This window comes from Aspergillus fijiensis (assembly GCF_003184825.1).
Source record: "Aspergillus fijiensis CBS 313.89 unplaced genomic scaffold BO72scaffold_55, whole genome shotgun sequence".
NCBI lineage: Eukaryota > Fungi > Ascomycota > Eurotiomycetes > Eurotiales > Aspergillaceae > Aspergillus > Aspergillus fijiensis.
The window spans coordinates 93,813-118,750 of record NW_024469031.1 but is presented as its reverse complement, the minus strand read 5'-3'; the positions used below and the strand labels follow the sequence as shown (position 1 = coordinate 118,750).

General features: G+C 52.9%; 11 protein-coding genes across 11 annotated transcripts; 7 read left to right on the top strand and 4 right to left on the bottom strand.

Annotated features, from left to right (window-relative positions):
* Nucleotides 1-2,162: 2,162 nt before the first annotated feature.
* On the top strand, nt 2,163-3,385 carry BO72DRAFT_499694 (uncharacterized protein; the record flags this gene model as incomplete). Its single annotated transcript, XM_040948859.1, has 2 exons — nt 2,163-2,595; nt 2,658-3,385. The coding sequence occupies 2 exons, from the start codon at nt 2,163-2,165 to the stop codon at nt 3,383-3,385; spliced, it is 1,161 nt and encodes a 386-aa protein (XP_040797812.1).
* Nucleotides 3,386-3,506: 121 nt separating this feature from the next.
* BO72DRAFT_436625 (FAD-binding oxidoreductase) lies at nt 3,507-5,324 on the bottom strand (the record flags this gene model as incomplete). The annotated part of the gene is made up of 4 exons (XM_040943330.1): nt 4,716-5,324; nt 4,509-4,581; nt 4,179-4,439; nt 3,507-3,989 (listed from the first exon to the last, which is right to left on the bottom strand). Exons 1-4 carry the CDS (start codon nt 5,105-5,107, stop codon nt 3,507-3,509), a joined length of 1,209 nt encoding a protein of 402 aa, XP_040797811.1. The 5' UTR covers nt 5,108-5,324.
* A 284-nt stretch (nt 5,325-5,608) lies between these two features.
* On the bottom strand, nt 5,609-7,529 carry BO72DRAFT_499692 (MFS general substrate transporter; the record flags this gene model as incomplete). The annotated part of the gene is made up of 4 exons (XM_040948858.1): nt 5,609-6,811; nt 6,878-7,188; nt 7,238-7,313; nt 7,368-7,529. 4 exons carry the CDS (start codon nt 7,527-7,529, stop codon nt 5,609-5,611), a joined length of 1,752 nt encoding a protein of 583 aa, XP_040797810.1.
* Nucleotides 7,530-7,830: 301 nt separating this feature from the next.
* On the top strand, nt 7,831-8,636 carry BO72DRAFT_451326 (uncharacterized protein). Its single transcript, XM_040945458.1, has one exon. It carries the CDS (start codon nt 7,877-7,879, stop codon nt 8,492-8,494), a length of 618 nt encoding a protein of 205 aa, XP_040797809.1. The 5' UTR covers nt 7,831-7,876; the 3' UTR covers nt 8,495-8,636.
* A 1,000-nt stretch (nt 8,637-9,636) lies between these two features.
* BO72DRAFT_530721 (putative phosphoenolpyruvate mutase) lies at nt 9,637-10,967 on the top strand (the record flags this gene model as incomplete). The annotated part of the gene is made up of 2 exons (XM_040950316.1): nt 9,637-9,778; nt 9,852-10,967. The coding sequence occupies 2 exons, from the start codon at nt 9,637-9,639 to the stop codon at nt 10,616-10,618; spliced, it is 909 nt and encodes a 302-aa protein (XP_040797808.1). The 3' UTR covers nt 10,619-10,967.
* Nucleotides 10,968-11,471: 504 nt separating this feature from the next.
* On the top strand, nt 11,472-13,296 carry BO72DRAFT_436622 (GroES-like protein). Its single transcript, XM_040943329.1, has 7 exons — nt 11,472-11,823; nt 11,897-12,009; nt 12,073-12,153; nt 12,221-12,643; nt 12,709-12,743; nt 12,798-12,936; nt 13,154-13,296. The coding sequence occupies exons 1-7, from the start codon at nt 11,648-11,650 to the stop codon at nt 13,204-13,206; spliced, it is 1,020 nt and encodes a 339-aa protein (XP_040797807.1). The 5' UTR covers nt 11,472-11,647; the 3' UTR covers nt 13,207-13,296.
* Nucleotides 13,297-13,975: 679 nt separating this feature from the next.
* On the bottom strand, nt 13,976-15,428 carry BO72DRAFT_471341 (putative integral membrane protein PTH11-like; the record flags this gene model as incomplete). Its single annotated transcript, XM_040947084.1, has 7 exons — nt 13,976-14,415; nt 14,476-14,540; nt 14,610-14,769; nt 14,805-14,982; nt 15,035-15,102; nt 15,157-15,196; nt 15,264-15,428. 7 exons carry the CDS (start codon nt 15,426-15,428, stop codon nt 13,976-13,978), a joined length of 1,116 nt encoding a protein of 371 aa, XP_040797806.1.
* Nucleotides 15,429-16,096: 668 nt separating this feature from the next.
* On the top strand, nt 16,097-18,391 carry BO72DRAFT_517506 (Zn(II)2Cys6 transcription factor; the record flags this gene model as incomplete). Its single annotated transcript, XM_040949629.1, has 3 exons — nt 16,097-16,537; nt 16,611-17,323; nt 17,390-18,391. Exons 1-3 carry the CDS (start codon nt 16,417-16,419, stop codon nt 18,389-18,391), a joined length of 1,836 nt encoding a protein of 611 aa, XP_040797805.1. The 5' UTR covers nt 16,097-16,416.
* A 185-nt stretch (nt 18,392-18,576) lies between these two features.
* BO72DRAFT_386234 (MFS general substrate transporter) lies at nt 18,577-20,510 on the bottom strand (the record flags this gene model as incomplete). Its single annotated transcript, XM_040941621.1, has 7 exons — nt 18,577-18,801; nt 18,857-19,264; nt 19,341-19,604; nt 19,707-19,965; nt 20,035-20,159; nt 20,224-20,317; nt 20,401-20,510. 7 exons carry the CDS (start codon nt 20,508-20,510, stop codon nt 18,577-18,579), a joined length of 1,485 nt encoding a protein of 494 aa, XP_040797804.1.
* A 453-nt stretch (nt 20,511-20,963) lies between these two features.
* Nucleotides 20,964-22,877, top strand: BO72DRAFT_517500 (metal-dependent hydrolase family protein). Its single transcript, XM_040949628.1, has one exon. The coding sequence runs from the start codon at nt 21,387-21,389 to the stop codon at nt 22,644-22,646; it is 1,260 nt and encodes a 419-aa protein (XP_040797803.1). The 5' UTR covers nt 20,964-21,386; the 3' UTR covers nt 22,647-22,877.
* Nucleotides 22,878-23,516: 639 nt separating this feature from the next.
* Nucleotides 23,517-24,798, top strand: BO72DRAFT_411710 (uncharacterized protein). Its single transcript, XM_040942465.1, has 2 exons — nt 23,517-24,210; nt 24,275-24,798. Exons 1-2 carry the CDS (start codon nt 23,574-23,576, stop codon nt 24,718-24,720), a joined length of 1,083 nt encoding a protein of 360 aa, XP_040797802.1. The 5' UTR covers nt 23,517-23,573; the 3' UTR covers nt 24,721-24,798.
* Nucleotides 24,799-24,938: the final 140 nt, after the last annotated feature.

The following is a 24,938-nucleotide window of genomic DNA, read 5'->3' as shown; positions in this document are numbered from 1 at the left end:
CATACTAATTGAAGGACAATCAGATCATTGTCTCTATCATAAGCATCCAGGGCAGATCCGAGCATGAGTCAGCAAGCAGCTGCCATCAATCTCTGGTGAAGATGGCAATATTCTGGTCTGAGAAGCATAGTGAATAAGGTTCAACTCGTACCTGAACTCGGTGGACGCACGCGCTTTGAGCTCAGGAGGCCGTCTCTATTGTAGACAGGCCGGCTGGAACCTGAGGATAAACGAAGCGGCTCATCGATTAGTGAATCTGGTTGAAGTTCTTGCCTACCTAGTAGTTTCATGGTTGACATTTCCAGATCCAGCTGGGCTTATTGTGAGGCGATGTCACTACATGCTGATTGGGCAAAACATTGAGCTAAATCCTAATAGTAGTATTTACAACATACTCCGTACTAATTACCGGGTTGGAGGGAGATATTGTAGATTTGTTGACTGCCACCACAGTGTGGTATTCCTCATAGCGACTGCAAGGAATTGTGATGCTGCTCTTGGACTTACGCCTTTTCATAGTGCACTAGGAGAGGTCAGTGACCACGATCAATCAAAAGCACAGCAAGACCTACCAAGCCACTCGTGCAATGTTTCTTCCCTTTCCAGCGGAAGGGTAGGGCAGGGCTTCTGAAGAGCATCGTCCAAAGGCCCACTTGGGTCAAAAAGGTGCTTCGGTCGCTTTGAGGATTTTAGGAACTTGCATGAGTTAAAGATAGAAGACTGAAGGTCGAGGAAGAGATGATGGGAAAGCTAACTGCAGCGGTACGTGAACGGTCCGCGGCAAGGCGAGACCTTCCCCTCAGTTTCAATGGGTACTGGCCCATGGCGATACCTTCTAGAAGCTTGAAGAAAAGAAGCCATCAAGATCTACTTGAACAGTTAGCAGCGATGCTTTTGTGAGAAGCCTCCGGTTTTGGTCGAGCACTTGAGGTGGGAAGCTGAATTGAAGATAACATGGCTTGTCTTCGGATTTGCATGTACAGCTCGAAATCCATTTTCATTACAGGGCTTTTTTTGTTTTTACCCTTACGTGAGAATCTTGACATGATCTTGCATGTCTTGGGCGTTTTGCATGGTGCATTCAAAATTTTCCATTCTTCTATCGAATTGTAAGACCTTATTGCTGAACCGAACATAGGCGGCTCCAATATGTGCCATGGATAGGGGTAGCCGCTTCAACTACGGTACGATGATACTTATAGAATGTACAGTACCTACTTATCCATTTGAAGGTACTGCGTGAAACCCATGTTCAATCAAATGCTGTGGGTTAAGGTGGAGAGTGTAGATTGAGTTGGAGTGAGACCCGCATTAAACGAAAACGAATCCGATTTCCGATTTCCTCTTTGGGAAGTATAGTATGCCGACTCGGGACTGGGACAATGCTCACTTGGTATAAAGCTCGTCTGGCAGCATCCAATCTTTCAGGACTTTCTCAATTATCAGTACTTCAGCACGATCTCCTGACCTCCTTTGAAGTTCATCGACCCGCAACATCTACACAATGACAGGCGCGTCGAATATTGGAAGCATGCGGTGGACACTAGAGATCAGCGATGAGTATCTTGATCCTCTCAGAGAGGGCGATTGGCTTGCGCGAGTACTCCTGCTGTTCCATGGCCTGGGAATGCATCTAAGCGCGAGGCTATGGTGCACCAGAAACCCAGGGAGACGTCTAGTGCGATCTATGCTAACAACGGTGACGGATGTTCCTGCTCAATGGGCCAATCTCATAACTTGGGAAGAAAGATCACTAAAAATATGATGCTTTATGTTTCATATACTCGAACAAATCGTCCTCCCAATTCGGGAAGAGTGTTTTTCCCGAGACAGTGATTCGAAAGCCCCCTATCCCACGGGCTTTGGCTACAGTTCGAACACCCGTCTCGCAGTTGCAACATAGACAAGTGTATCTGCAGACTCGTGCAAAGAATGAGGCGGCGGAGCGCTAAGCTATGTGCTGAACAATTGGTCAAATACAGTACTTTTTGACGAATAGTGAGCGGAAGTGTAAAATTCCCAAATTGGCATTCCGATTGGTGTAAGAAGAGTCAGGGGGGTAGTGGTACTGTAACAGAAGGATACAAAGCCGTCACGGAGCCCAATCATTAGAGCAACCGTTAACTACAACTTCTTCTCATTGCGCTCACTTTCCTTCCATCATGCCCATAACACAAAGGCTTCTTCGGCGAGAGATCCGCTACGAATCTGCCAAGGAAGAGGAGACAAACATTCTTCATCAACTAGGATACTATGATAAGCGAACTGAATTCTTTTCTCATCTCCACAATCATCAGGGCTGGATGCAAAAAACTGTCGCGCACCACTTGAACCTAAACTCCTCCGATCTGTGTCATGTATCAGATATTGAGGACTGGTTACATGGGAGCTTCAACGTCTGCGTTCCGGTTACCATCCGCCCCAAGGGTATCAAGGTGATTCTTCGACTCCCGCTCCCCTATCGAGTCGGTGAGGATTTTAGGCCGGGAAATGGAGATGAAAAAGTTCGATGTGAAGCAGGGAGCTATGCATGGCTACAGGCGAACTGTCCAGAAGTGCCGATTCCAGAACTCTATGGGTTTGCCCTCTCAACTGGTGAAACTGTACATGGCCACTACCATCTCCCATCCCACTCCAGCTAATCTGTTTATTTCTAGTTCACTTGCCTGGAAAACCTGCCGCTCCTACATCGGTGGTTTCATTCTATTCGGCGTCTGGCTTGCGCATCAGCCAGACCCCAGTCCCCAGGATCGGCTCTTTCATCATCGACCTTGGGGACTGTGTGTTCCAGCTCGCTTCCCTCGCCGGGATGCGGACCGTCTCCAAATCAATCTTCCAGAAAGGCCTTCGACGCGGGCCATTTGTGTTCTCGCTGACTGATCTCCACCAGAGCAACATCTTCGTGGATGCGGACTGGAATGTGAAGTGCCTGGTGGATTTGGAGTGGGCTTGCGCTTTGCTGGTGGAGATGGTTCGGCCTCCCTATTTGCTCACCAATGTGGGTGTCGATGAGCTGGTGGCCTCTGGGTACGATCCGGTGCGTACAGAGTTCATGGACGCTCTGGCTGTCGAGGAGGAAGCAGTCGCGGTGACGGCTGGACATAGCAGCAACTCGCCCCCGCTACTCTCCGATATCATGCAAAAATCCTGGGCGACGGGAACGTTCTGGTATACGCTCGCTCTCTCCAGTCCATCGGGTCTCTTCATGATACTCAAACAGCATGTGCGACCACGTTTTTGCAAAGATCAGGTTGAGGAGTTCAATACGGTTATGCCATTTCTATGGGACTGGGACATAGGACGCATCGCAGCTGAAAAGCTGTCTGATAAAAAGGAGTACGACAGACATCTTCAACAAGCGTTCGAGGCCGAGTCCCAGGCATGATTTTACCTGCGTCATGACTGCTTTTCCTCCGACATACCTGGATGTCAGTCCTACAGATTCCACAAAAGACCTGACACTCATGAAAAGGACAACAGCCAATTTAGAACGAGCACTGATACACTCAACTCTCCCGCAAAAGAAACCCCCCAAACAGCAAACCCTGCCAAACGCCCTCAGGATCATACTCCTCCGCCACCGCCTGCATGCGCACCACATTCTTCGCGCCGTAACTCCCCAGCACCTTCTGCCCCGCCCCCGCAAAATTCATACACTTGAAATCGAGAAACACCCCCTCTTTCCTCGCCAGAGCCTCCACCATCTCCGCCATCGTCCGCACCGCCCCGTGCGCAGCAGCATCCACATCCTCCTCGGCATCCTGCGACCACTCAGAGGTAAAAACCCACCAGCACTGCGGCACCGCCTCCAGCCCCATGATATTCCCGCCCCGGTCGCTTCCCGCCTGCACGCCCGCCGTGCCCATGGGCTGGATCGTGTAATGCAGCGCACAGCCAGCGGGCAGCGTTTTGCGGAGCTGCGTCCAACACAGATAGACCCGGTCATACAGATCATGTGAGACCCGCGTAGTCACGGAGGTAATCGCTCGCTTCCCCGGTAGATCCTGGGCGTGGCCCATGACTTTGGCGAGCGAGAGGAGCGTGCCAGTTGTGGTGGGCAGCGCCGTCCCCGTTTTCCGGGGTAGGAGGTCGTGGAAGGGCGTGAAGACGGACGCAGAAGCGGACGGTGATGATGCAGCTGGGTGGTGGTCGACGTAGAACATGCCCACGGCGACGACGCCGTCGTTGAAGTTCGTGAACAGTCCTATCTTCGGATTCTCCTCCATAGCCATCTGGACGGCCACCGTGGCTTTATTGATTTCCATATAATCATCAGGGCTGTAGAGGTCGATGGTATATTGGATAGGGCGTAGAGGATGAGTCTCGAGGTCGACCCGCGTCACGATGCCGAAGTTGGTGCCTCCGCCTTTCAGGGCTCGGTAGAGGTCGGGGTGTTCGTGGGCGTTGGCATTGACCAGTCTGCCGTCTGCCAACAGAACCTGGGACACCCGCATTTCGTCAGAACCATGAAACTCGGCAGCAAAGAAGAATACCTAAGTAGTATGCACCTGGAAACTCCGGACCCCATCCGCCCCCGTCCCATACAGATTCGGAAACGCCCCCATCCCTCCTGCAATCCCACTGATTAGCCACAACATCCACAGTTACTGCAGAGAGGAGGAGAAAACAAACCTCCCAGAACAAACCCCGCCACCCCAACCTGCACCTGCCTCGCCCCGACGGCCTCCAACCCCCGTGCCTCCAACCACCCATACACCTCGCCCCAGGTGCACCCGGCCCCGACCCGGGCAGCTCCCTCCGCCGTGAGCTCCATCTCCCGAAACCGGCTGAGATCCAGGACGAGCGCCGATCCGTCCGCGCTGCTGAACCCGGCGTTGGGGTTGTGGCCCGTCGAGCGGAGGGCGAATCGGGCGTGGGTGTGCTTGAGGATCGCGAGGGCTTGCGTGAGCTCGGCCACGGTTTGCGGGAGGAGGTAGCCTGCGGCGCGGGTCCAGCAGGTTTGGGACCAGGGGCCGGTGACGGATGTGTGGTATTGGGCGGTGAGGGCGGGGGTTATTGCTCCATCCTGAAGGAGGGGCTGCAGGTGCGCGAGGGCGAGGGTGGTTGGTTTGTTGGTGGTGGTGGTGGTGGGCATGGTGGTGGACATGGTGTTTGTGGGTGTGGGATGTGGGATGGTTGAGTTGTTGAGGGTTGTGGACTCTGAGGGATATTTATGGGGTTTGCTGGGTAAGCACTAGGCTAGCATTGGAGTTCATTTTGTAGTGATTTAAAAAAGCTCGTCGTAGCAGGTCCCATAAGACTCAGGTGGTACGTTAGTTGCTAGGAAGGGTGTTAATCTTCGATATAGGTATAGTGGTGGTTTTCTGGTCTATACTCCTCCGCAATGTCAGCCCTAGATTTAGCGCCCGGATCTTTGATCCACTCTGTCTCCACTTCGATACACGGTATGGCCACTCATAAATCAACACTAGCTGTCAGTTCGGAGCCCCGGTCGATGCGGCTTATGAATGGGTCGATTGAGACATGACGGTCTAGATAAATAAGGGGAGTATGTCAAGTAATTGCAAAAAAATGAAAAGTCTGATCGGCCGCATTATCATACATTGAAAAGGCCAACTTAGCCTGTGGCGGGCACTTCTACATACAATCACAGCGAGCCACGATCCGACCCCGGAATCGACCGCAGCGAACAGTGACTCGCTTTGGCTGTGTAAGGGTGCATCGCCACCAAATCCTGCCTCGACTCAGTACAGCCATTCAGCTCCAGGGCGGTCTGATCCGGACAAAGTGGACGAGGGGGGCCCACCCGCCGCGCCAGCTCGTTATGCCGCATCCCGAGGCTCAGCAACCCGGCGACGCCGCTCATCGCGCAGCAAAAGGCCCACACCACGCGCAGACTATCCACAAACACTGTACGAATCTGCCATTTTGTCTCGGGGTCGGGGATCTGATCGATCAGACTCACGAGCGCGACTGGGTCCAGGTGGTTATTTGTCATCGTGGTGGTATGCGTGCGAATGGCCTCGAGAACCGAGTCGGCCAACGTGTGGGCACGCACGCGGTTGGCGAAAATGGTGCCGCCTAGCGCCACGCCTAGCGTCTGGCCGAGGGCGCGGAAGAATGTGAACATCGTGGCGGCGGCGGCGGTTTGGGTCGGGCTTGGGGCGGCCGCCAGCACGGCCATATTGAGGGCGGAGAATAACATGCCCAAACCTAAGCCGATGACGATTAGACATACGATCCAGAGGGCGTTGGTGGTGTTCACGTGCACGAGGCAGGTGAGTCCCAGCCCCAGCGTGGTGGCGAGCCAGCCAGCCCAGACAAGGGCCCGGTATCGGCCCAGTCGACTGATCAGGATGCCCGTCGCCATGGCACCGGGGACGACGGTGAAAGTTACGGGAAAGAGGGCGACGCCGGAGATTATCGGCGTGTAGCCCTTGACAGCTTGAAAGTAGAAGGGTAGGTAGTACAGGCCGCAGGAGAGGATTAGGCCGTGGGTCATGGTGCCGATGTAGCCGGCGAGGAGAGACCGGGTGCGGAAGAGGGCTAGCGAGATGACGGGGTTGGCGGGCACGTAGAAGCCCTCATAAGTCACGAAGCAGACCAGCGCGGCTATACCAGTGAGCAAGGGCGTGAGCGTGTGCCACGAGCTCCAGGCGTACATCACTCCTCCCCACGTCACGGGGATCAATACGGAAGTGATACCCACGGTGAACAGCAGAATGCCCCCAAAGTCAATTCCACCCGGCTTGTGTTGCTGGGAGAATGGCAGGGGCTGCAGTCGCGTAAAGAGGATCATTAGAGTGAGTCCCAGGGTTATGAGAGGAAGGTTGATGTAGAAGAGCCATCGCTAACGAGCAATTAATCTCCTGGTGTTGAGAGGCATGAGTCGGGCAGCTAGGTTGAATGCACATACCCAATCTACCTCCTGCGCAAAGGCAGCTCCGACCACCGGACCAGATGTTGAGCCAATGGCCCACACTGAGTTGAGCCCGGCTAGGTATCGTCCTCGCAGCCGCAACGGCACCAGGTCGGTCAGGATGACTTCGGAGAGACTGGTGATTCCACCGGCTCCCAGCCCTTGAATACTACGACCAACAAGCAAGGTCGTGGCGGTCGACGCTCGACTCGCAGTCACGGTACCCGCAGTGAAGGACACAATCGCAATCAGCATCATCGGCTTCCGACCGACGATGCCGGATAGTGAGCCATATACAGGCTGGAAGGCTGTCTCTACTGTTAGCCGCACGGTCCTCACGAAGTTCAATCCACTCACTAGTCGAGCATATCAGAGACGAGGTTCCTGCCCAGAAGGCTTGAATAGAAGTCAGTCCGAGATCCTGGGAGATGGTCTGTGGCGACATTGAGTGAGTGCTGCGGAATGCTTCGAGCGGCGTTATACTTACCGGCAAAGCGGACGATAACGAGGTGACATTCAAGATTACTGCCAGCATCAAAAGAGACAGGGCCAGAAGTGTGAGGGGAAGGCGGAGCGTAGATTTGACTCTAGGAGGAGCCCAAGTATCACGGCCAGCTTCAGATTCCGTACCTGCAGAAACGACAGACATGGCTGCCAGGTGATGTTCCTGCAGCTCAGCGAGAGTTCTCCTGGCTCGTTGATTACTATTTGATCGAGGGGACTGGAAGGTAGAACATTTCACTGTTGGGAATCGTTGCTTTTTCTAAGCGACCCCCTTGCATGAACCGCTCCATCCAGCTGAAAGGCACTATGCCAAGTACCCGACGATCATTGACGACGATCAGTGACGAGGATGAACCGACACAAGTCATTATCTTCAATATAAATTACTAGGTCATGGAACTCACCCAGCGTAGTCCTGAGCTCAGCTGAGCAAGTCCCTTCTCTCTATTCTTCTCACGATTCAACTCCCCTTTCTCCCAGCCGCTTCATATCATGGAACCGCTATATGCCTCCAGCTGCCACGGCCAGTTCGATGTCATATCTTGCAGGTTGTTAGTCAGATCCGGCACCTTCGGGCCGACACTGCTGGTCGATTTGACAGTCTTTTGTGCGCTTCTCACTCAATTCGTTTTCACATCCCCACTACTCCGCGGCATCTACGGAACCAAGTTTGCGGCTCTCACCCCGGCGGAGCAGCGCCGCGTAGGCCTCCTGCACGTGGGGATCGTGATGAAAGTGTGGGGCTTCGTTTTCATAGCGGTCCCCAGCTATCGAATCATCGTCCAGGGGCAGTATTGGGATGAACAGGGCTTGGTGCCGGGAATGACGCTGGCCGACATGGCCACCACCTCTGTTATGGCTTTCGGAGCGCTCGGCCTCTTCGATCTGATATACAGCGAGAGTCTGCGACCGATCTATCTGCTGCATCATCTGGGGACTCTCGTCTTTCTCCACGGCTACCTGTATATGGTCATGAGCCTTCCCACAGCTCCGGAGAAGAGCGCCGAGGGTCTGGAGCGGCTGGCGCTTCTCGTACAGATCTGTTTAACCTGGGGTATGTTCCTTCCTGCATGTCTGCAAGTCTGTTCGCCTGCGGGAAAAAAGTACTGACTTCCGCAATCGTGGCGTAGTGCTCTTCTCCAGCATAGGCAGCATCATCTCCCGTCTCACCTACCTCATCCGTCAGCTGGGCCCTTCGTCCTGGTTTCGCCATTTGCACCGAGTTTTCCTCACCGGACTCGCCATCTTTAGCTTCCTCTCCACCCTCGAAGTGGTCGTGATTGCGTTTCTCATATTCACCAACCGCGACCGGCTGTCGAGCGCGGCACCCGCCGTGGTGAGCCTCTTTCAGGTCGTCTTCACCGCGACGAAGATCAAGACTGCGCAAAGAATTCTAAGCGTGTATCGGCGCCAGGCGCAGGAGGTTGTGGCCGCCGATGACAAGCACAGAGCTGCTGCTCCTGCTGATGTTGCTGCCGCTGCAATCGCCGACCTCGCATCTGAACACTGTGGCAGCAAGAGGATGGAGAAGAGCAGGGAATTCTCTGTTCTGCGCGCCGGGACGATAAAGCTCAAGTAACCAAAACAGTGGAATTCTCGTAGGAGTTGATTGGTCATCGGTTTGTTTATCGGGGAGGACGTGGCGTAAGGGAGGAGGGAGAGCTCATTTGTATGGGCCAGACCGTGGAGGTTTAGTCTTGCGAGGAAAAGGCACTGGTCCACAAAGCACACCCAGTAGATAAAAACGATGCTTTATGCAGGAGACGTGAAGTAGAGAGAGGCCTGTGCGTAGTAATCAAGAGTGTAGCCAGTTAATTCATGAGTACCCCGCTTGTGAGGGGCTAGATTGTTCCCAGTGGGGAAGAAGGGAATAGAGATAGACGTAGATAGGTCGGAAGCCAGCCAAGACAAACAACACAACAACCAGCGACCTGTAGATAAACAGCACAGATACTTCCAATTTTTGTCTCTGAATGGTCCCATGGGAGCATGATACAGGTTAGAAATTATGCCGAACGTCCCGATCTTGTGGCGATCTGCGTCAAGGACTAGACAATCACTTGGTCGAAGCTATGTCTCCACCGTCTATTAATATGCTGCATAAGTCCCTAGTCACTTTCTGACATGTCAAATCCTAGAAATCCCCTACTTCAGTATCCCTCGCTTCCTTGCCTTCCCCGTCGTTACCTCTACCCATTTCTCGCCGTCTTTCTTCGTCTCAATCGGACAAGATCGACCTCATACCATCGAGAATGGCACCAAAGACCCCAACCAGAGCCGCTCAATTACGCCAACTGCTTACCCGACCGGGCCCAGTACTCATGATCGGTGCGCATGATGCGCTTTCCGCACGTATTGCCGAGCGCACAGGCTTCGATGCCATCTGGGCCAGCGGTTTCGGCATCTCCGCGACCCACGCCCTGCCAGACGCGAACATCCTGACCATGAGCGAGACCCTCGAGGGCAGCGCAACGCATGGCCGAGGCCGTCACCTGCCCCGTCGTCGCAGACTGCGCCAACGGGTTCGGCAATGCGATTAACGCGATGCGCACCGTCACCCAATGCGAGCGCCCGGGCTTAGCAGGGGTATGCATCGAGGATAACATCTTCCCGAAACGGTACAGTTTCTACGAGGGGGTGCAGCGCGAACTGACAGCCCCGCACGAACATGCGCTCAAAATCCAGGCCGCCGAGGAAGCGCGGACGGATCCCGACTTCGTGGTCATCGCCCGCACGGAGGCGTTCATTGCTGGGCGGACAAAGCGCGAAGCCCTGGAGCGCGCGCGGGCGTACGCAGACGCGGGCGCCGAGGCCGTGCTCGTGCACTCCAAGTCGGACTCGTTCGAGGAGTTGAGGGAGATTGCGGCGGCGTGGGACCGCTCGTCGTCTTGTGTGCTTGTTGCGGTTCCAACGACTTATGAGGGTATCTCGGCGAGTGTGCTGTTTGATACCGGGTTTAAAGTGGTTATCTTCGCGAATCAGGCGCTTCGAGCTGCGGTGAGGGCTATGCAGGATGCGATGGTGGTGCTTCGGAGAGAGGTGCGTCCGGCTGCTGTGCGGGACTCGATTGCGTCGTTGTCGGAGATTTATGGGCTTGTTGGGGTTAATGAGCTGAGGGAAAGCGAGGAGCGATTTCTACCGCGGCCTGCCTCTTCCCCAGTAACGAATTGCGACGAGAACAATCATCATGAGGAGCCGGCGGGCGATAAGAGACAAGTGATTTTAAAGCTTTGAGCTTTTACTTTGCACAGTATCGAGCTCGAGCGAAGTCCGTTCTCTGATGTCTCTTGTACATACCTTGCTAGACCGTCTGGCTCCTAGATTCAGCTAGACTCAATGATATGATCCGTCTCGCACGAGCACATTGGAGATGAAGAGGATAAACCAGGTTGTAGAGGCGGTAGCGGGCTGTGCCTTACTTGACGAGCAGGTAGTCGCGGCTTGACATCCATAGGTAGATTGGAGACCGGCTAACCAGACGGCTTTTCTTTTCCAGCGAAATGCGAACTATGGCCGTGAAGAATAGCAAGCTCCTCAAAGCTCTGCTGACAGATGTGCATGTTGTTATGGTGATGAGAAAATCACCTCGTATACTGTTCATGCAAAGCTCATGGCCGTATGAGTATCCCCGAATTGGGAAAGCTTGTCTTGTTAAAATCAGCTATAACACCGAATAGCTCCGCATAAGCCTCTAGACGAAGAGATTCTCCGCACACCAGTCAAGCTTCCACAAATCAGCTCATACGCTGGCGTGGTTCAATGATGATGGTCTTATCTTGATGAGTAATTCAACACGAGGTTTGGCCGCAGCTCATTGTCTGCGTCGGCCCCGCACTGACTTCACTTGCATCATCATGTTACATGACGGCTCTATCAATGAGCAAAGTAATTCCCCTGCTTGTATTGGTAGTCAATGGCCCGGCAGCTGCGATCGTGCTTATCTGGACAGTCAGGGCGGAGGATCTGGAACCAACAGCGAGCCTCCCTACTAGCCGTATGCAGCATTGACCGCGGCATCCCCGACCTCTCAGACTCCTACCACATCTAGATGTATACGAGAAAACATCCAGGATGTGAATCCGGCAATGAATAATATCTGCGAAGCTTGTCTACTCCGCACAGGCTTGTGGAGGGATAAAAGGAAGCAGTGGCACGTCGACCGGCTATGCTTTCCGTTGATGAATCTAGTCCGGAAGGTCAAATTCATCTCACTCCGTTTGTATCTTTCGCCAAAAAAATCAGTAGTTCATCGCGTTTGTCGAAATGTCCCTTCCTGCAACTTTCAAGCAAGCGGTGTTCCGCTCTGCTGGATCACCGCTCGTGATTGAAGAGAGCCCTCTCACTCCTCCAGGCGACCGTCAGCTCCTTGTCAAGGTCGAGGCTTGTGGCGTTTGCTCCTCGGATCGATGGGCTCAAAATAACGTCATGGGTGGTGGGTTGTAAGTACTCGCTTGAATTCTCTGCTCTGCCTTGTTCCCAGCATACAAATTAACTCGTCCTCTGCATGTGAAGCCCTATTGTGCCTGGCCATGAGATTATCGGCCGCGTCGCGGGCCTCGGAAACGGCGTCTCGAACTGGAAAGTTGGGGATCGGGTTGGTGGAGGCTGGCATGGAGGTCACGACGGTACCGGGTCCTCCCCTTCACAGCCATTCCCGGATCTTTGATTGTAAAACTCACTACTTGCAGGTACCTGCAGAGCCTGTGACAAAGGCTATTTTCAAATGTGCTCTGCCCAGCAGGTGAATGGGGAGACCAAGAATGGTGGCTGTCCGTTCACCCGCTTCTTCACTTGTCCCGTGGTTGTAGTTCTGAGTTGCTGACATTTATGATCAAGACGCTGAATATTGTCTTCTCAACGTCGAAGCTGCGGTTCGGGTGCCCGAGCACGTCCCCGCCGCAAAATACGCCCCCATTCTCTGCGCAGGCGTCACCGTCTTCAACTCTCTCCGTCATATGAATTTTACGCCTGGGGAGATAGTCGCGGTGCAAGGGCTGGGCGGACTGGGTCATTTGGCCATTCAGTATGCGCGGAAGATGGGGTATCGAGTTGTAGCCATCTCGCGGGACTCGAAGAAGGAGAAGATGGTCCGGGAGCTGGGCGCGCACGAATATATTGACGAAAGTCAGGTTAATGTGAGCGAGGAGTTGCAGCGGCTGGGTGGAGCCTCTTTGGTCATGTCGACTGCGCCAAATGCGGCGATTATCAGTCCTTTGTTGAAGGGGTTGGGAGTTCTGGGAAAGTTATTGATCTTGTCTGGTAAGTACGGAAGAGATGATGGTTGAGCTGTTGTGGTGAGAACAAGGGGCTGACACTAGTCTTAGTGCCGGGTCCGGTGCCAGTGGACACCTCAATCATGGTAAGTTAGCTCTACACTAGGCGCGATACTGGATGTTGATGCTGGCTTCGCTAGGTCAATAAAGGATTATCGGTGCAGGTTTGGCCATCAGGCCATGCAACTGACAGCGAGGATGCTATTGCCTTCACCGAGTTGCAGGATATCAACTGCATGGTGGAGGAGTTTCCGCTGGATAAGGCCAATGAGGCCTATGGTAAGACTCGCTATATGTCCTATGTGATTAAAGAGGGCGCGTCCTGTATGAAGGACAAGTTTGTGAAAATGGAATTTCGCTAGGTCAACTCCGTTGAGCCTGGTGGCTTCTTGACCACACCCTTCGCACGCGAACTTCAACCCTCTGAAATTGCACTTCTCTCCATAAAGCTGAGGCCTGAAGGACTGTCATACTGACTTGTGTATTCTCTGCACAGATGCCATGGTGAAGGGAACGGTCAGATTCCGCGCAGTCTTGACGATGAAGTAGCTCCTGTACCGTATTCCTCTGAGCGCGGACAGGAATCAGGTGCTTGGGCGAACAGGTCCGAGGCTCAGCTCTGTCTCAGTTTGATTCATTGTGATTTTTTGATAGTCTTAACGCCCACGAAGTGAAATGCTTGCTAGGATTGTCTTTTTTTCCGAGGCGGAAAGATACTGCACGAGTCAGTGACGTGCTCAAAATTAGCCGGGGGTTCGAAGATTGTTACAGACCAATTCTTTTCCCCAATCAAGTAGCTTTTTGTTCATAGATGAGCTTCGAGGCTTCGCTGGATTATCAATGTCCGAGCACAGCACATGACCAGGACTACAATATTCACAAAATGAAGATAAATCGTATGGTACAACAAAGTCGGGGTCTGTAAGATAGAAGCCGTGTTTGAGGGTCAGTAGTTAGCTTCGTACCACTTAGAGATTGGAGTCTGTCCGGTATATAGTGCAGGGCCTGCGGAAGTTGTCCGTCGGCGGCTTCGACTCTTCTCGGCATTTACTCGCAGATTGAGTCCTAGGATGGGCCTCTTTAAGTGGGGCATAATCGCCGCAGTCAACATGTTGATTTGTAACCGTGTGCAGACTTATACTCCGACAACATACTGTCCAATGAAAGTTGCGGGTCAAAGCCTCGCCAGAGGTCCAAGGCCGAACTCGCACAAGATTCTAATAAGGGGGTATAATCAATGCCATTTGGAGGTTGGTTGAACACATGAAATTGTGATATTGGTGCGAGTGAGGGGGGGGGGGGGTTGCCCTGTCTTTTCTTAGGACGAATTGCTATCTTCCACGCTCTGGTGGAACTCTCTCTGAACCGTGATTGCATTCTTCGGCATCATTACCAGCTCTATCGTATCCTCTTCACTCTCCTCCGTGTGTGAGTCTTCATGTACTTGGGTCACAATTGTATTTCCAGTCTCATGGGCTGTTCCGTGGGACAGGTTGCCATTCGGTAGTCGAATCCATTGTTCATCATTAGCTGCACTGACGCCGCGGGGTCTTCGATCAACATTTTTCGAGCCGTACATGTTCGATCCGTATCCGTACTGTCGGTGAGGTGTCTTGGGGGCGGACGAGCTATTGCCAGTACGGCTGGTCATCTTCTGAGCGGCTGAGCGGAAGAGCCGGTAAATGATCGGGAGGTTGGCGCAGAGGATGCCCCCAAAGGATTCGAAAGCGGATAGAACAGCCAAGGGGACACCCTCCCCTGTGTATGATGTCAGTCAATTGAAAACATGCCATGTTTGAACCCTTCAAATTGACTTACAGGTGATGTCACTAGAGTTCTGTGCGAAGACATAAGCTAGTCTGGCTGCACTAATGGCGCATGTGCTGGAGATGAACCATGGAGTATTAGATAAAAGCACCGGATGTGAAGCTTCCTGGACAGAAAAGCCTTACATGAAGCCAATAGAGAAAATGATACACAATGCAATCTTTTTGGTGGAGGTCGTGCGGAGCCGGAGAATGACAGGTATTGGTAAGGCGAAGATGAATATGTCCGTAAGCATATTAGAGCAGTTAATGTAGTATGACAGAGCCGAAGAATTGAGCAGTGACCCTTGACAGACGGGTTCCAGAATGCAGCTAGCGGACGACAGAGCACTCCCATGTAGATCTCAATAGTTGTTATCCAAAGGCAGATAAAGATCGCGCATCCTATCACTGTTCTTGATAACCATTGCACAGGGAAAATGCGGTAGTATAGGGTGAGGATACCAAGCTTGGTCGACGCGAGACCCAAGTTGCAGAGATGACTAGCAACATATTCTCCCTATTTGAGTTAATCCTTTGCTTCGAGCCGATCTGGGTTCATTGCACTGTACCTTTACGAAGACTTCCAGGTCCTTCACCGAGACGGTGGAGGTATGTTTGCCAAAACCATGACCCAAACCTAGGGCTCTCAGTCATTGTTCTAGTTCTTTGTGATGCTACTTGCGTCACCTACCACATGCCATCATCGTCACTGAGTATGCCACTTCCAATGTCTATCTCCCAGAAATCAAATCGTCAGCTTCCATTGAGAAATTGGCCACCTTGGAAGGGAGAACCCACTGTTGCAAGCATTATCAGGTAGTCATCCATGTGAAACTTGTCATCCTGACCTCGAATCTTGACCATCAACCTCATTCCCGTGGTCAACAGCATCCCGGCCATAGGTACGACATAACCCACAATCACAAGAGCTTCTCTCGAGGCAGACTGCTCCGGGCTGGCCATGATGGCGAGTGAATCGCTCGGCAAGAGGCATCAGTCGACTTAATTCTGCATCGAGGGTGTTGGTATGGAATATCAGGGAGAGCTGCAAGATTTTGATTCTTTGTCTGCAGCCTGCCATATCTGGCGCGCATATAGGGGCCCTAGAAGCCCCATCGTCCCGTAATTATCGCGCTCCTTCGAGGCGAGCTGGCAGGCATTCGGTCCTTGCGCCCCGCTCGGAGACTGGCCGTCAGGTACGAAGTTTTGCTTTCACGGAGAAGGTACTTTCGAGATGGCGTGAGACAGGGATCTAGATCAAGATCCATACCAATGCCACTGCCGACAAGCCCGCTTCTCGGGACCGAGCGGGAACCGAGATGAGAAAGTGGACCATGGAAGGATCTCGCCTGCGCGTGCTTGCGTATTGCGTAAAATAGAAGACATTTTGAGACTGGCAGGAAGATGCAATGCCAATGAAACATTCTATCGAGTGACAGGGATTAGGAATTGGGATCGCCGATGATGGCTCCAGGATAGGACCGACAAACAGTACAATAACTGCTACTAGTGTATTACCCGGGCGGTATCCGTTGTGACCGGACCCGGTACCGGGAGGGCCGCGGAGCCAAAAGAGCTGCCAAACTCAAGTTTCCGCTGTTCCCCCCTTCCTCTTCCCCACTTCGCGCGATCGACCATCTCCCTCGGAGTCCCGCCTTCTCCCTCCTTCTCCATTAGTTTGCGGTCCGCCATGCACCGACCAGACTTTAGTCACTTACAGGTGGCTCCTCATAAATTGATTTGTGGGAGTCACTGGCCTGATGGGTCAAACGAGGTTGGAGGTGGAGATGGTCAAAATCCTCCAACCATGGCCCTTTCCCCTCCAACTGTTGCTGCTGCCTTCCCGCAATTCACCCACAATTCGTGGTATCCTGCGCGTTTACATGACGACGACTTCCTGTTGCAGCACAAACCAGCCTCGCTACGACATTCCATTTCAGCAGCGTGAGACATGTTTCTCTCATGGTCTATAGCTGCCACTCCTCCGCCTGAGCCACCTCAGCCTCCCAAGCCCAAGGTGCGGTCTCGTGCGGGCTGCAACACCTGTCGGCGTAGACGGGTAAAATGCGATGGTATGTATACCGTTCCTCGAGCAGGAAGGCAGGAAGTGATGGCTCACATACAAGCGTTCCTTCCTGCTTCTAGAAACTCATCCCACTTGCATGCGATGCAGGCGGTCCGGATATGCATGCAGCTATGAGGTCCGCTTGCAGTGGGAGGACGAAATGCGTGCAGTAGGCAAGTGTCATGGACGAACAGGCGTTCAATCGAAGATGAACTCACTTGTGCGTAAACGATTGGCTGACACGGCCATGGAGCCGTGGACACAGACCAAACGCAAAGATCAGGATGATACCTGTCAGGCTGATGGCGAAGAGAAAGCTGTGTCGATCGGCTCTCCACCCGCCTGCCACAGTCCACAACAGAAAATGGTAGACAGCGACCAGGCTCCGGAATCCGTCTACCAGCGCCGCTACTATCAATGGGATCGACGCAAATCAGTGTCAATAGCCAGGGCACTGCCTGTTCTCCCATGGAGTATTGGCATACCGGACGTTGATCATTTGTGTCTCTCGTTCTATGAATCTGTCATGTGTCCCGTCGCTGTCACTGTTGACGATGAGGATAACAATCCGCTCCGCAGTACGGTGATGCGTATGGCTTTGAGGTCGGAGTTGACGTACTATGCAGTCCTCATGGCTAGTTCTCAGTATATGCGCTCGTTTGACTCGCGATACACAATCTTGGAGATGCAAGTGCGGCAACGGGTACTTGGAGGGTTGCGACAAGCATTGGCACGAGAGTCTTGGGACACTGAGGATGTCCTCGTGCCAACAATCTTTCTTTGCTCCTCGGCAGTGAGTGATGAAATCCTTTTGTGATGTTCTTCTGGTATCGATATTCGCCCTGATTATGATTACTAGATTTCTGCGAGCTGTGACTCGTCCTGGGTGCGTCATTTTGCTTGCTTCCAGCTCCTTGTCAAGCGGGCAGCTCAAGGGAGCTTTTGCAAGTCCTTCCTGCACCGATTCTTTGTCAGTTACTTCTCTGCACATCTGGTACTCGCCAAGTCTATGTTTCCCATTGAGGGTTTGCTGCCTGTCGTTGAACCACCACTTTATCTTGACACTAAGAGCACACCGGCTCTTACCCTGGATCTGCGCGAAAGTTCCTGGACCTCGACAGCCGCCTTGTTGGGCGTGATGGATTCGAACACTCTTCATCAAATAGACATATGGAATGGCCTCAGTAACCACCTTCTACTCTTGATAAATGACACATTGACTATCAGAGAGGATGTTCTTGATTCCAATCGCCGTCATACTTCGGATCCGCCGACCATGATTGTTGCAGCTCAAGCGTCAATTGAAACCAAGATACTAGGCTTGAGAGCCAGCATTGGCAATGTCACGCAAACGCTTCCAGATTCATCGTTAAACTACCGCCATGCCACCGAACGCGCTAACTCATACCGCTTGCTAGAGCATACAGGCGAGGCTTATCGTCTCGCCGCTTTTCTGCTCCTCTCTGAAGCATCCAAATCTTCATTCTTAGGGTTCACGCCAACTAATATCAAAGAGTTTGATTCCGTGCAAATACAGGACCACGTCCACACAATTCTTACTCTGGTGGATAAGATTGTATCAAAGCTAGACTTCTTACCCATCTCCTGGCCTCTATGGCCCCTCTTTATCGCGGCTTGTTGTAGCGACCCTGACTCGGAGGCACAGGCCAACGCTCTAGGGTTGTTTCGGACTGCTCGAGAAAAAGCGCCATACGAAAACACAATGAGAGCACAGACCTTAGTTGAGCTGCTATGGAAACGCCGTACGCTAAATGGAGATGGAGTCACACAGATACGCGTTGGTCGCTTCGAATGGGAGGAGGTTATGGAGTTTCTAGGGTGGCAAACGAGTTTTGCTTGACTTGTTTGGCTTGAGATACAACAATGATTCAAAGACGACTACTTGAAGCGTTGACTTGCATCAGTCTTCTGCATATGATCTATGTTCTTGAGTCTAACAACGCAGAATTCAGGAGACTGTCATTACACTCAAAGATTAGACTCGTTGAAGTTCGTCTCCCCGGCCATCATTCTACTTTTTTTCAGTTAGAGGCAATATCGGTAGCTCTGATTCTGCCAATCAGAGACATCTCCGTCACCACCCATGTCAAAGGACGCATCAGTCGCATCGTCCGACTTGCTTGACTCGGGCTCGATGGTTCGTCCCTGCTTGCAATCGCGTCGCTTGTTTTCCCAGACCATATAGCAGCGGAAGCCAATGACATCAAGTACAGCAAGGCAGAAGCACGCAAGGATTGCTGAGAATGCAGTCTAGTGCAGAAGTTAGCTGATTTGTCCCTCTTCGAAGCATTAGAAATCCACTTACGTTATAGCGAGGGGCCTCAGTGCTCTTGAAAAGTTGCGGACCAGCGATGTTGCCAACACAATAGGCAATGAAAATAAGAGCAGTCACGGTGCCCTTCTTGGTAAAGCCCGCTGTGTTGCTGGAGACCAAACTCAGACTCAGTGGCCAGCCGGCTCCGAAGACAGTCACGAGCCAGACTCCCACCAGTCTACCCCATTTCCGATGCGTGGGTAATTGCCGCATGAGAAGGATACCGACCAGACTGATCAAGAGAGTGAAGATCATCCAGTAGCAGCGCAGGCCAGGGAAACGGTTGCACGTCACTGCGATGGCAAAGAGCATGACAAGAGCGACAGCAGACAAGGGGATCTCGTATAGTAGTGTGTGAAAAGTGTCAAAACCGAATGACTCGATGACAATACTGGCGAACTACTTAGACTCAGCAGGTTGCTTTTTGCCGGGCTCTTCTGGAGTAGTCTCGGAGCGGGTCTACTGGGAAACTTACATTGGTGATGCCGCCATTCGGCAATGAGACAAAGAAGTTGTACAACACTAGGAACCAAGTATTTGGATCGACCAGCGCCTCAATGAACTGGTCTTTCTTCCACCTCCGACTCTGATAACTCTTCTGAGATGCTTGTGCACGATGGTAGGCTGGGCCTCGCTGATCAGGCTTGAGGAACTTGGCGTTGAGGGGCGAATCGGGCAGAGTGAAGAACAGGAAAGCCGACCACGCGATTGAAATCAGGCCGAATATGATGAATAGCCACTATTTCGAGGACAAGGAACTGTCAGTCAGTAGGTTCAACAAGGTTCAGATTCGTGGCAATGCCTGGTGTCTTAGCCTTGCCGTGAGCTGCATTCCACATACCTGCCAGGCGCCCAAATGATCATCAATATGACCAATGGCGTACGCAAGCACACCTCCAAAGATGGCGGCTATTCCGTTTCCCGAAAACCAGATGCAACTCCTCATCGCATGCTCAGACGGGGTATACCACATGCCAATCAGCATGGTAAATCCCGGGCTGATTGCACTTTCGAACACCCCGAGAAGGACTCTCAGTGAGGTCAAACCAGCGAAATTCGAAGCTGCTGCATGACAGGTCAGGATAACAGCCCACAGGATCCTTCACCATATGTCAGCTCGACTCATTGAATGCAAGGCTGCTTCATTGAGGGGTAGAAAGAGGGCTAACATCATAACAGAAAGGTATTTTCCGATGGGGAACTTGATGAAACCCAATGACACGGGATACGAGGCAACGAGGTAGCCGAAGTAAAATGCGCTTGATGCCCATGCATATTGTGCAGTGGTTATGTGCTAGCTCCGCCACGAAACGTTAAATCAAAATGAGTTATGGTTGAGGATGGTCAAACAATTATACCGTTCCACTCAGAAGGCCTAGGATTGAGGTATAGGATAGAGTTGTTTTGTCGAGGTACTGCAGCAAGTACGAGAAGAACATCAGGGGAAGCAAACTATAACGACGAGTGTCAGATTAGGTCTTCCTGAGAATATCCTGAGATATGTATCGAGTCTCGGCCTCAAGACAGCGACGTACCAGAGGTCAATTCGACGCAGGATGGCTTTCTGTTCCATATCCGAGATATGCTGAACATCGTCGACAGATTCATGAGGGCCTTTGGAGAACGACTTCTCGTCCGCCGTCATAGGCGGCGTGGTATCCTCCGAAGGAGCCATACTTTGTGTCTTGTTCCTCCGCTGGTGATGTGACAGAATCCTTTGCCTCTTTCGATGTTTCGAAATTCGAACTGAAGATGGCAGAACATTCGAGAGGCGGGCAGGTAGAAGTACCTCACCCGATCACAGCATGCTTTCGCTCATTCGAATGTACTTCGCGCGCAATTAATTAACGGGCGAAGGCTTGTTTCGCCCTATGCGGGCCTGGTGTCTGCTAGTCTACCGGTGGCTGTATTATTTCACCAGTTTTACCGTCACGTCTGGTATGTCTCCCTATTCTCAATTGGGGTCGAAAACTGCTCGTTTCGACCTACTTCATTGACCCGTGCATAGCAAATGTGGACCACGTCAGAGATTGAGGATACCATCTATTTGAATCGTGCAATGCGCGCATTGTGGTTGTACGACGAACGGTCGTATGAGCATCAAAGCTCTCGTTTTGACGAGGTCCTATCTTGAACGACATCTGCTCCGTGCCATGCCACCCAGGAACTAGAAAAAACATGTTTTGAGTACTTTTTTCGCACACTCGCCTGTCTAGGTGCGTGCTTTGGCCAGTATTGCATGGTCTGCAATGGCTTGCTGTCAGTGTGTCACTGTCCAGGCACGACTAATATGTGACCGGCCCGCAAGGGCATCTATACTTACCTTAGTCACAGGAGATGCGGACCAGTGTCCTGGAGCTATCGGAGCATTTGTGGAGCATGCAGCCTAGCGAAAGTGCTATAATATAAGCAGACTCAGAGGCTCGGCTTTGAAGACATCCCTAATCATGACTCCGTGGATTCACCCCTGACTCCTCCTTTCCACCCCTGCATCTAATCTCACGACAACCTTGATGCAATAATGTATCGATCACTTACAGACGACAGCCTCTACCGCATCGATGCCGATCTCCTCATTCCGGGGCAGGGAGAGCCCCTTCTCCACAGTGCCGTGGTCTGGAAGTCCAAGTCTATTCTCTACGTGGGACGTCAAACCGACGTGCCTCAAGAATACCAAGACGCAGCGGCGTTGCACGTTCCCGTGGTGATGCCGGGGCTGTGGGATTGCCATATCCACTACATGGGCGCTACGTCGGCGACGATGGACGCGGTCGTCAAAACCACACCCGCTTTAGCCGGGGCCCGAAGCGTCCCCGACCTCCACGCAACTATCATGGCAGGGTTCACCTCCGTCCGTGAAGTAGGTGGCTACGGGTGCGAACTCGTGCTTGCCGTGAACGAGGGCCGCATCCTCGGGCCCACCATCTACGGCGCTCACAGCGCCATCAGCATGACCGCCGGCCACGGCGACGTGCACGGCATGCCCCTTCATCAACTCCAGGACATGTGCGCCCACGGGCTCCCCCTGACCATTGCCGATGGGGTGCCAGAGTGTCTGCAAGCCGTGCGCAAGCAGCTCCGTCACGGCGCACGCGTGATCAAGGTCTGCGCCAGCGGCGGGGTCGTCAGCGCCATCGACGACCCCCAGCACCAGGAGTTCTCCTTCGAGGAGATGAAAGCTATCGTTGACGAGGCTGCGCGCGCCAAACGCGTCGTCGCCGCCCACTGCCACGGCAAGGCTGGGATCATGAACGCGCTGCGCGCCCGGTGTCGCACCATCGAGCACGGCAGCTTCCTCGACGAGGAGGCCGTCGAGCTGATGCGCGAGAAAGGCGCCATCCTAGTCGCCACCCGCAGCGTGATTGAGACGGGCCTATCGATGCGCCAGCTCTTCACGCCGGGATCATATCAGAAGCTGCTCGAGGTTGCTGATGCACACAAGCAGGCGTATCGGTTGGCGGTTGCGCGCGGGGTCACCATCGCCCTGGGCACGGATCAGTTCATCAGCTCGGATAATCCGGCTGTTGCGTATGGGCGCAACGGCAAGGAGCTGGAATACGCGGTGGAGGCGGGAATGACGCCCTTGGCTGCGATTGAGGCCGCCACGGCGAATGGGCCGTTGACGCTGGGGGACCAGGCGCCCAAGAGTGGGCGGCTGCTCGCTGGGTATGATGCCGATATCATTGCGTTAGCGGCCAATCCGCTCGAGGATATCACGATAATAGGGAATTCGAAGAACGTGACGCATGTTTGGCGTCAGGGAAAATTGGTCAAGTCATAGAATTCATCTCGGTAGTAATATTGTCAGTCAAATTTCATGAGCAGCCCAACAAAGTAGTACAGTAGAACGCTGAAAAAGGAGGGAAGGAGATGAGCTTGATTTATGCTCCTTTAGTGATTACAAGATGGTGGTGATTGATCACAATGACGCCAGGTGCATTCATGGTTTGGTTCAGCCTCGTCTTGTGTCTTGCCTTCAGCCCGCTTATCTCGCTAGACGCTGCATCATGATTTCGCTTCTCTCCTCTCCGTAGATGGGAGCGGGTTGGAGCAGGCAGGACCAAGCAGTGAGACTGGAATCATTAACCGCTTTTCTGTGTCGTTCTTTTGATCTGTCCTTAGTTCCATGTGGAAGTAGTCTCAATCGTTCACCAAGTCAGGGCCTTCTACGAATGGCATATGTGCCATACCGCTGCACCAATCAGCTGTTCAGACAGAGATTGATCATTATCCTAGCCCGTGAACCAAAGCTCTGACTAACATCACCAAAGGGACAGTGGTGTGAGGTGAGGCTAGTTGTGGGTGCCATATTTCGACAAACAAATCCACATCCACGCACTCCCTCCGGGTGTCTTGGGTAGCTTTTGGTGTGAAAAATATAGAGTACTTCCGCATGGACCCATAAAATGCTTCTATTGAGCAAGAGCCTTGCATAGACCAATTGCAATCCGCATCGTCGGGTCTAGTAGCTCAAGTCAGATCGTACATTCTGGAGCAGACATGTTCCGCAAGATGTGTTGTTCTTCGCAAGTGGTAATGGTTGGCGTGTTTACTATCCATCCAGAAGGGATAGATGTCAATGGCGGTGAGGGATGGCAATATGCATGTGGCCGTACCGACAAGGAGTAGTCGCAATTGCAACGAGGTAACCGCAAGATCCTACCAAGTCTTCGATGGGGCCATTATTCTTCAGGCCCCTTAGCTACTCATGATGGCCCCGAGGGATGAAGGGAAAAGATCAAATTCAGAGTACCTGTCAAACGGAAACGACACCGCCCCGCGCCGCTCATCCTTCGAACCCAAGCAGCCGTTCCCGCCTCTCCCCGCGGACGATTTCGCGACCAACACTGTCGTCGAGGTACAAACCAACACATATACCGAGAATGATGACAACCAGGATCTGCCGTCGCCCTTGCACGCAGACATAGAAGCCGAGGACGATGCAGACTTCCAGTCGCAATACTCTCTGGACGACCAATCATTCTCCGATGCATCCACGGACTCGGAGCCATCGCCGGAGGATGGCATCTCCATGCATCATCCATTCCGGCAGTCGTCCGGCTCACTGCACGGTCCGAACGCGTTTGCACCTCCATTCTACAATCGCCCTCCGACACCACTACCACCTTCTCCCTCGTTGACCTCTCTCCTTCGCCCTCCGTTCTCCACCACCACTTCGCGACCGACCACCCCCGACAGCTCGGATGTGGAAACGCCCAACGACACGGAGGCTGCTGTCGCGAAGTCCGCGCGGCGGGCAACAACAGTCCCACGGGCTAGCCCCAAGGTTCCGACGTATGAATACTACGGCTTCGTTCTGTATCTTGCGTCCTCGTTGGCCTTCTGTGAGTGCAACCCCGGACTGAAACCCAGCGCAACGAGCAAGTCTAATCACCTTTTCTTCCCTAGTGATCTACATCCTTTGGTCCTACCTCCCCTCCCCCTTCCTTCACCAACTCGGTATATACTACTATCCCAACCGATGGTGGTCACTGGCCTTCCCTTCCTGGCTAGTCATGTCTATCATCTACATCTATGTGGCGCTAGCCTCGTACAACACCGGCTATCTCACGCTGCCGATGAACAGCGTGGAGAATATTGTGGACGAGGTGGCCAATCTCGCGGTCATTGACGGCAAGGGTCGACGACGACCCGGGGGCGGAGCCAAGATGAGGCCCGGTGCGACATCGTACCAGATCATGGGCCCGCAGAACCGTAAGATCAACTGGAAGGAGATCTGGAGCGAAGGTACAGATGCTGTGCTGGATATTCCTGTGGGCGGTGTCTGTGAGGTTCTGTACGGGCAGGAAAGGGATGATGATGAGTTATGTGAGGATTTTGTTGAGTATTCATGATTTGAGTTGCGGCAGCAATTCGCGTCGAGATAATGATTGAGTGGCAGGAATGTGCCAGCTCGGACCTCAGCCTGTCGCGGATGCGCTTCTCCTGACTCTTCTTATCGTAGTTACTTCCTTCCTTATCATCACGTGAAAGGAATCACAGCCCGCTCTCCCTTTTTGTGCGTCCTTCCTGTCATAGTGGTTTCCTGTCATAGTGGTAAAATGCGCAGGAT

Bases quoted from the DNA above. Each gene is read 5' to 3' on its own strand.
- BO72DRAFT_411710 (XM_040942465.1), top strand. From the start codon at position 23,574: ATGATGGCCCCGAGGGATGAAGGGAAAAGATCAAATTCAGAGTACCTG. The intron at 24,211-24,274 runs GTGAGTGCAACC...TTTCTTCCCTAG, and splicing joins TGCGTCCTCGTTGGCCTTCT to TGATCTACATCCTTTGGTCC.
- BO72DRAFT_451326 (XM_040945458.1), top strand. From the start codon at position 7,877: ATGGAACCGCTATATGCCTCCAGCTGCCACGGCCAGTTCGATGTCATA.
- BO72DRAFT_436622 (XM_040943329.1), top strand. From the start codon at position 11,648: ATGTCCCTTCCTGCAACTTTCAAGCAAGCGGTGTTCCGCTCTGCTGGA. The intron at 11,824-11,896 runs GTAAGTACTCGC...CTGCATGTGAAG, and splicing joins AACGTCATGGGTGGTGGGTT to CCCTATTGTGCCTGGCCATG. The intron at 12,744-12,797 runs GTAAGTTAGCTC...TGGCTTCGCTAG, and splicing joins CAGTGGACACCTCAATCATG to GTCAATAAAGGATTATCGGT.
- BO72DRAFT_517500 (XM_040949628.1), top strand. From the start codon at position 21,387: ATGTATCGATCACTTACAGACGACAGCCTCTACCGCATCGATGCCGAT.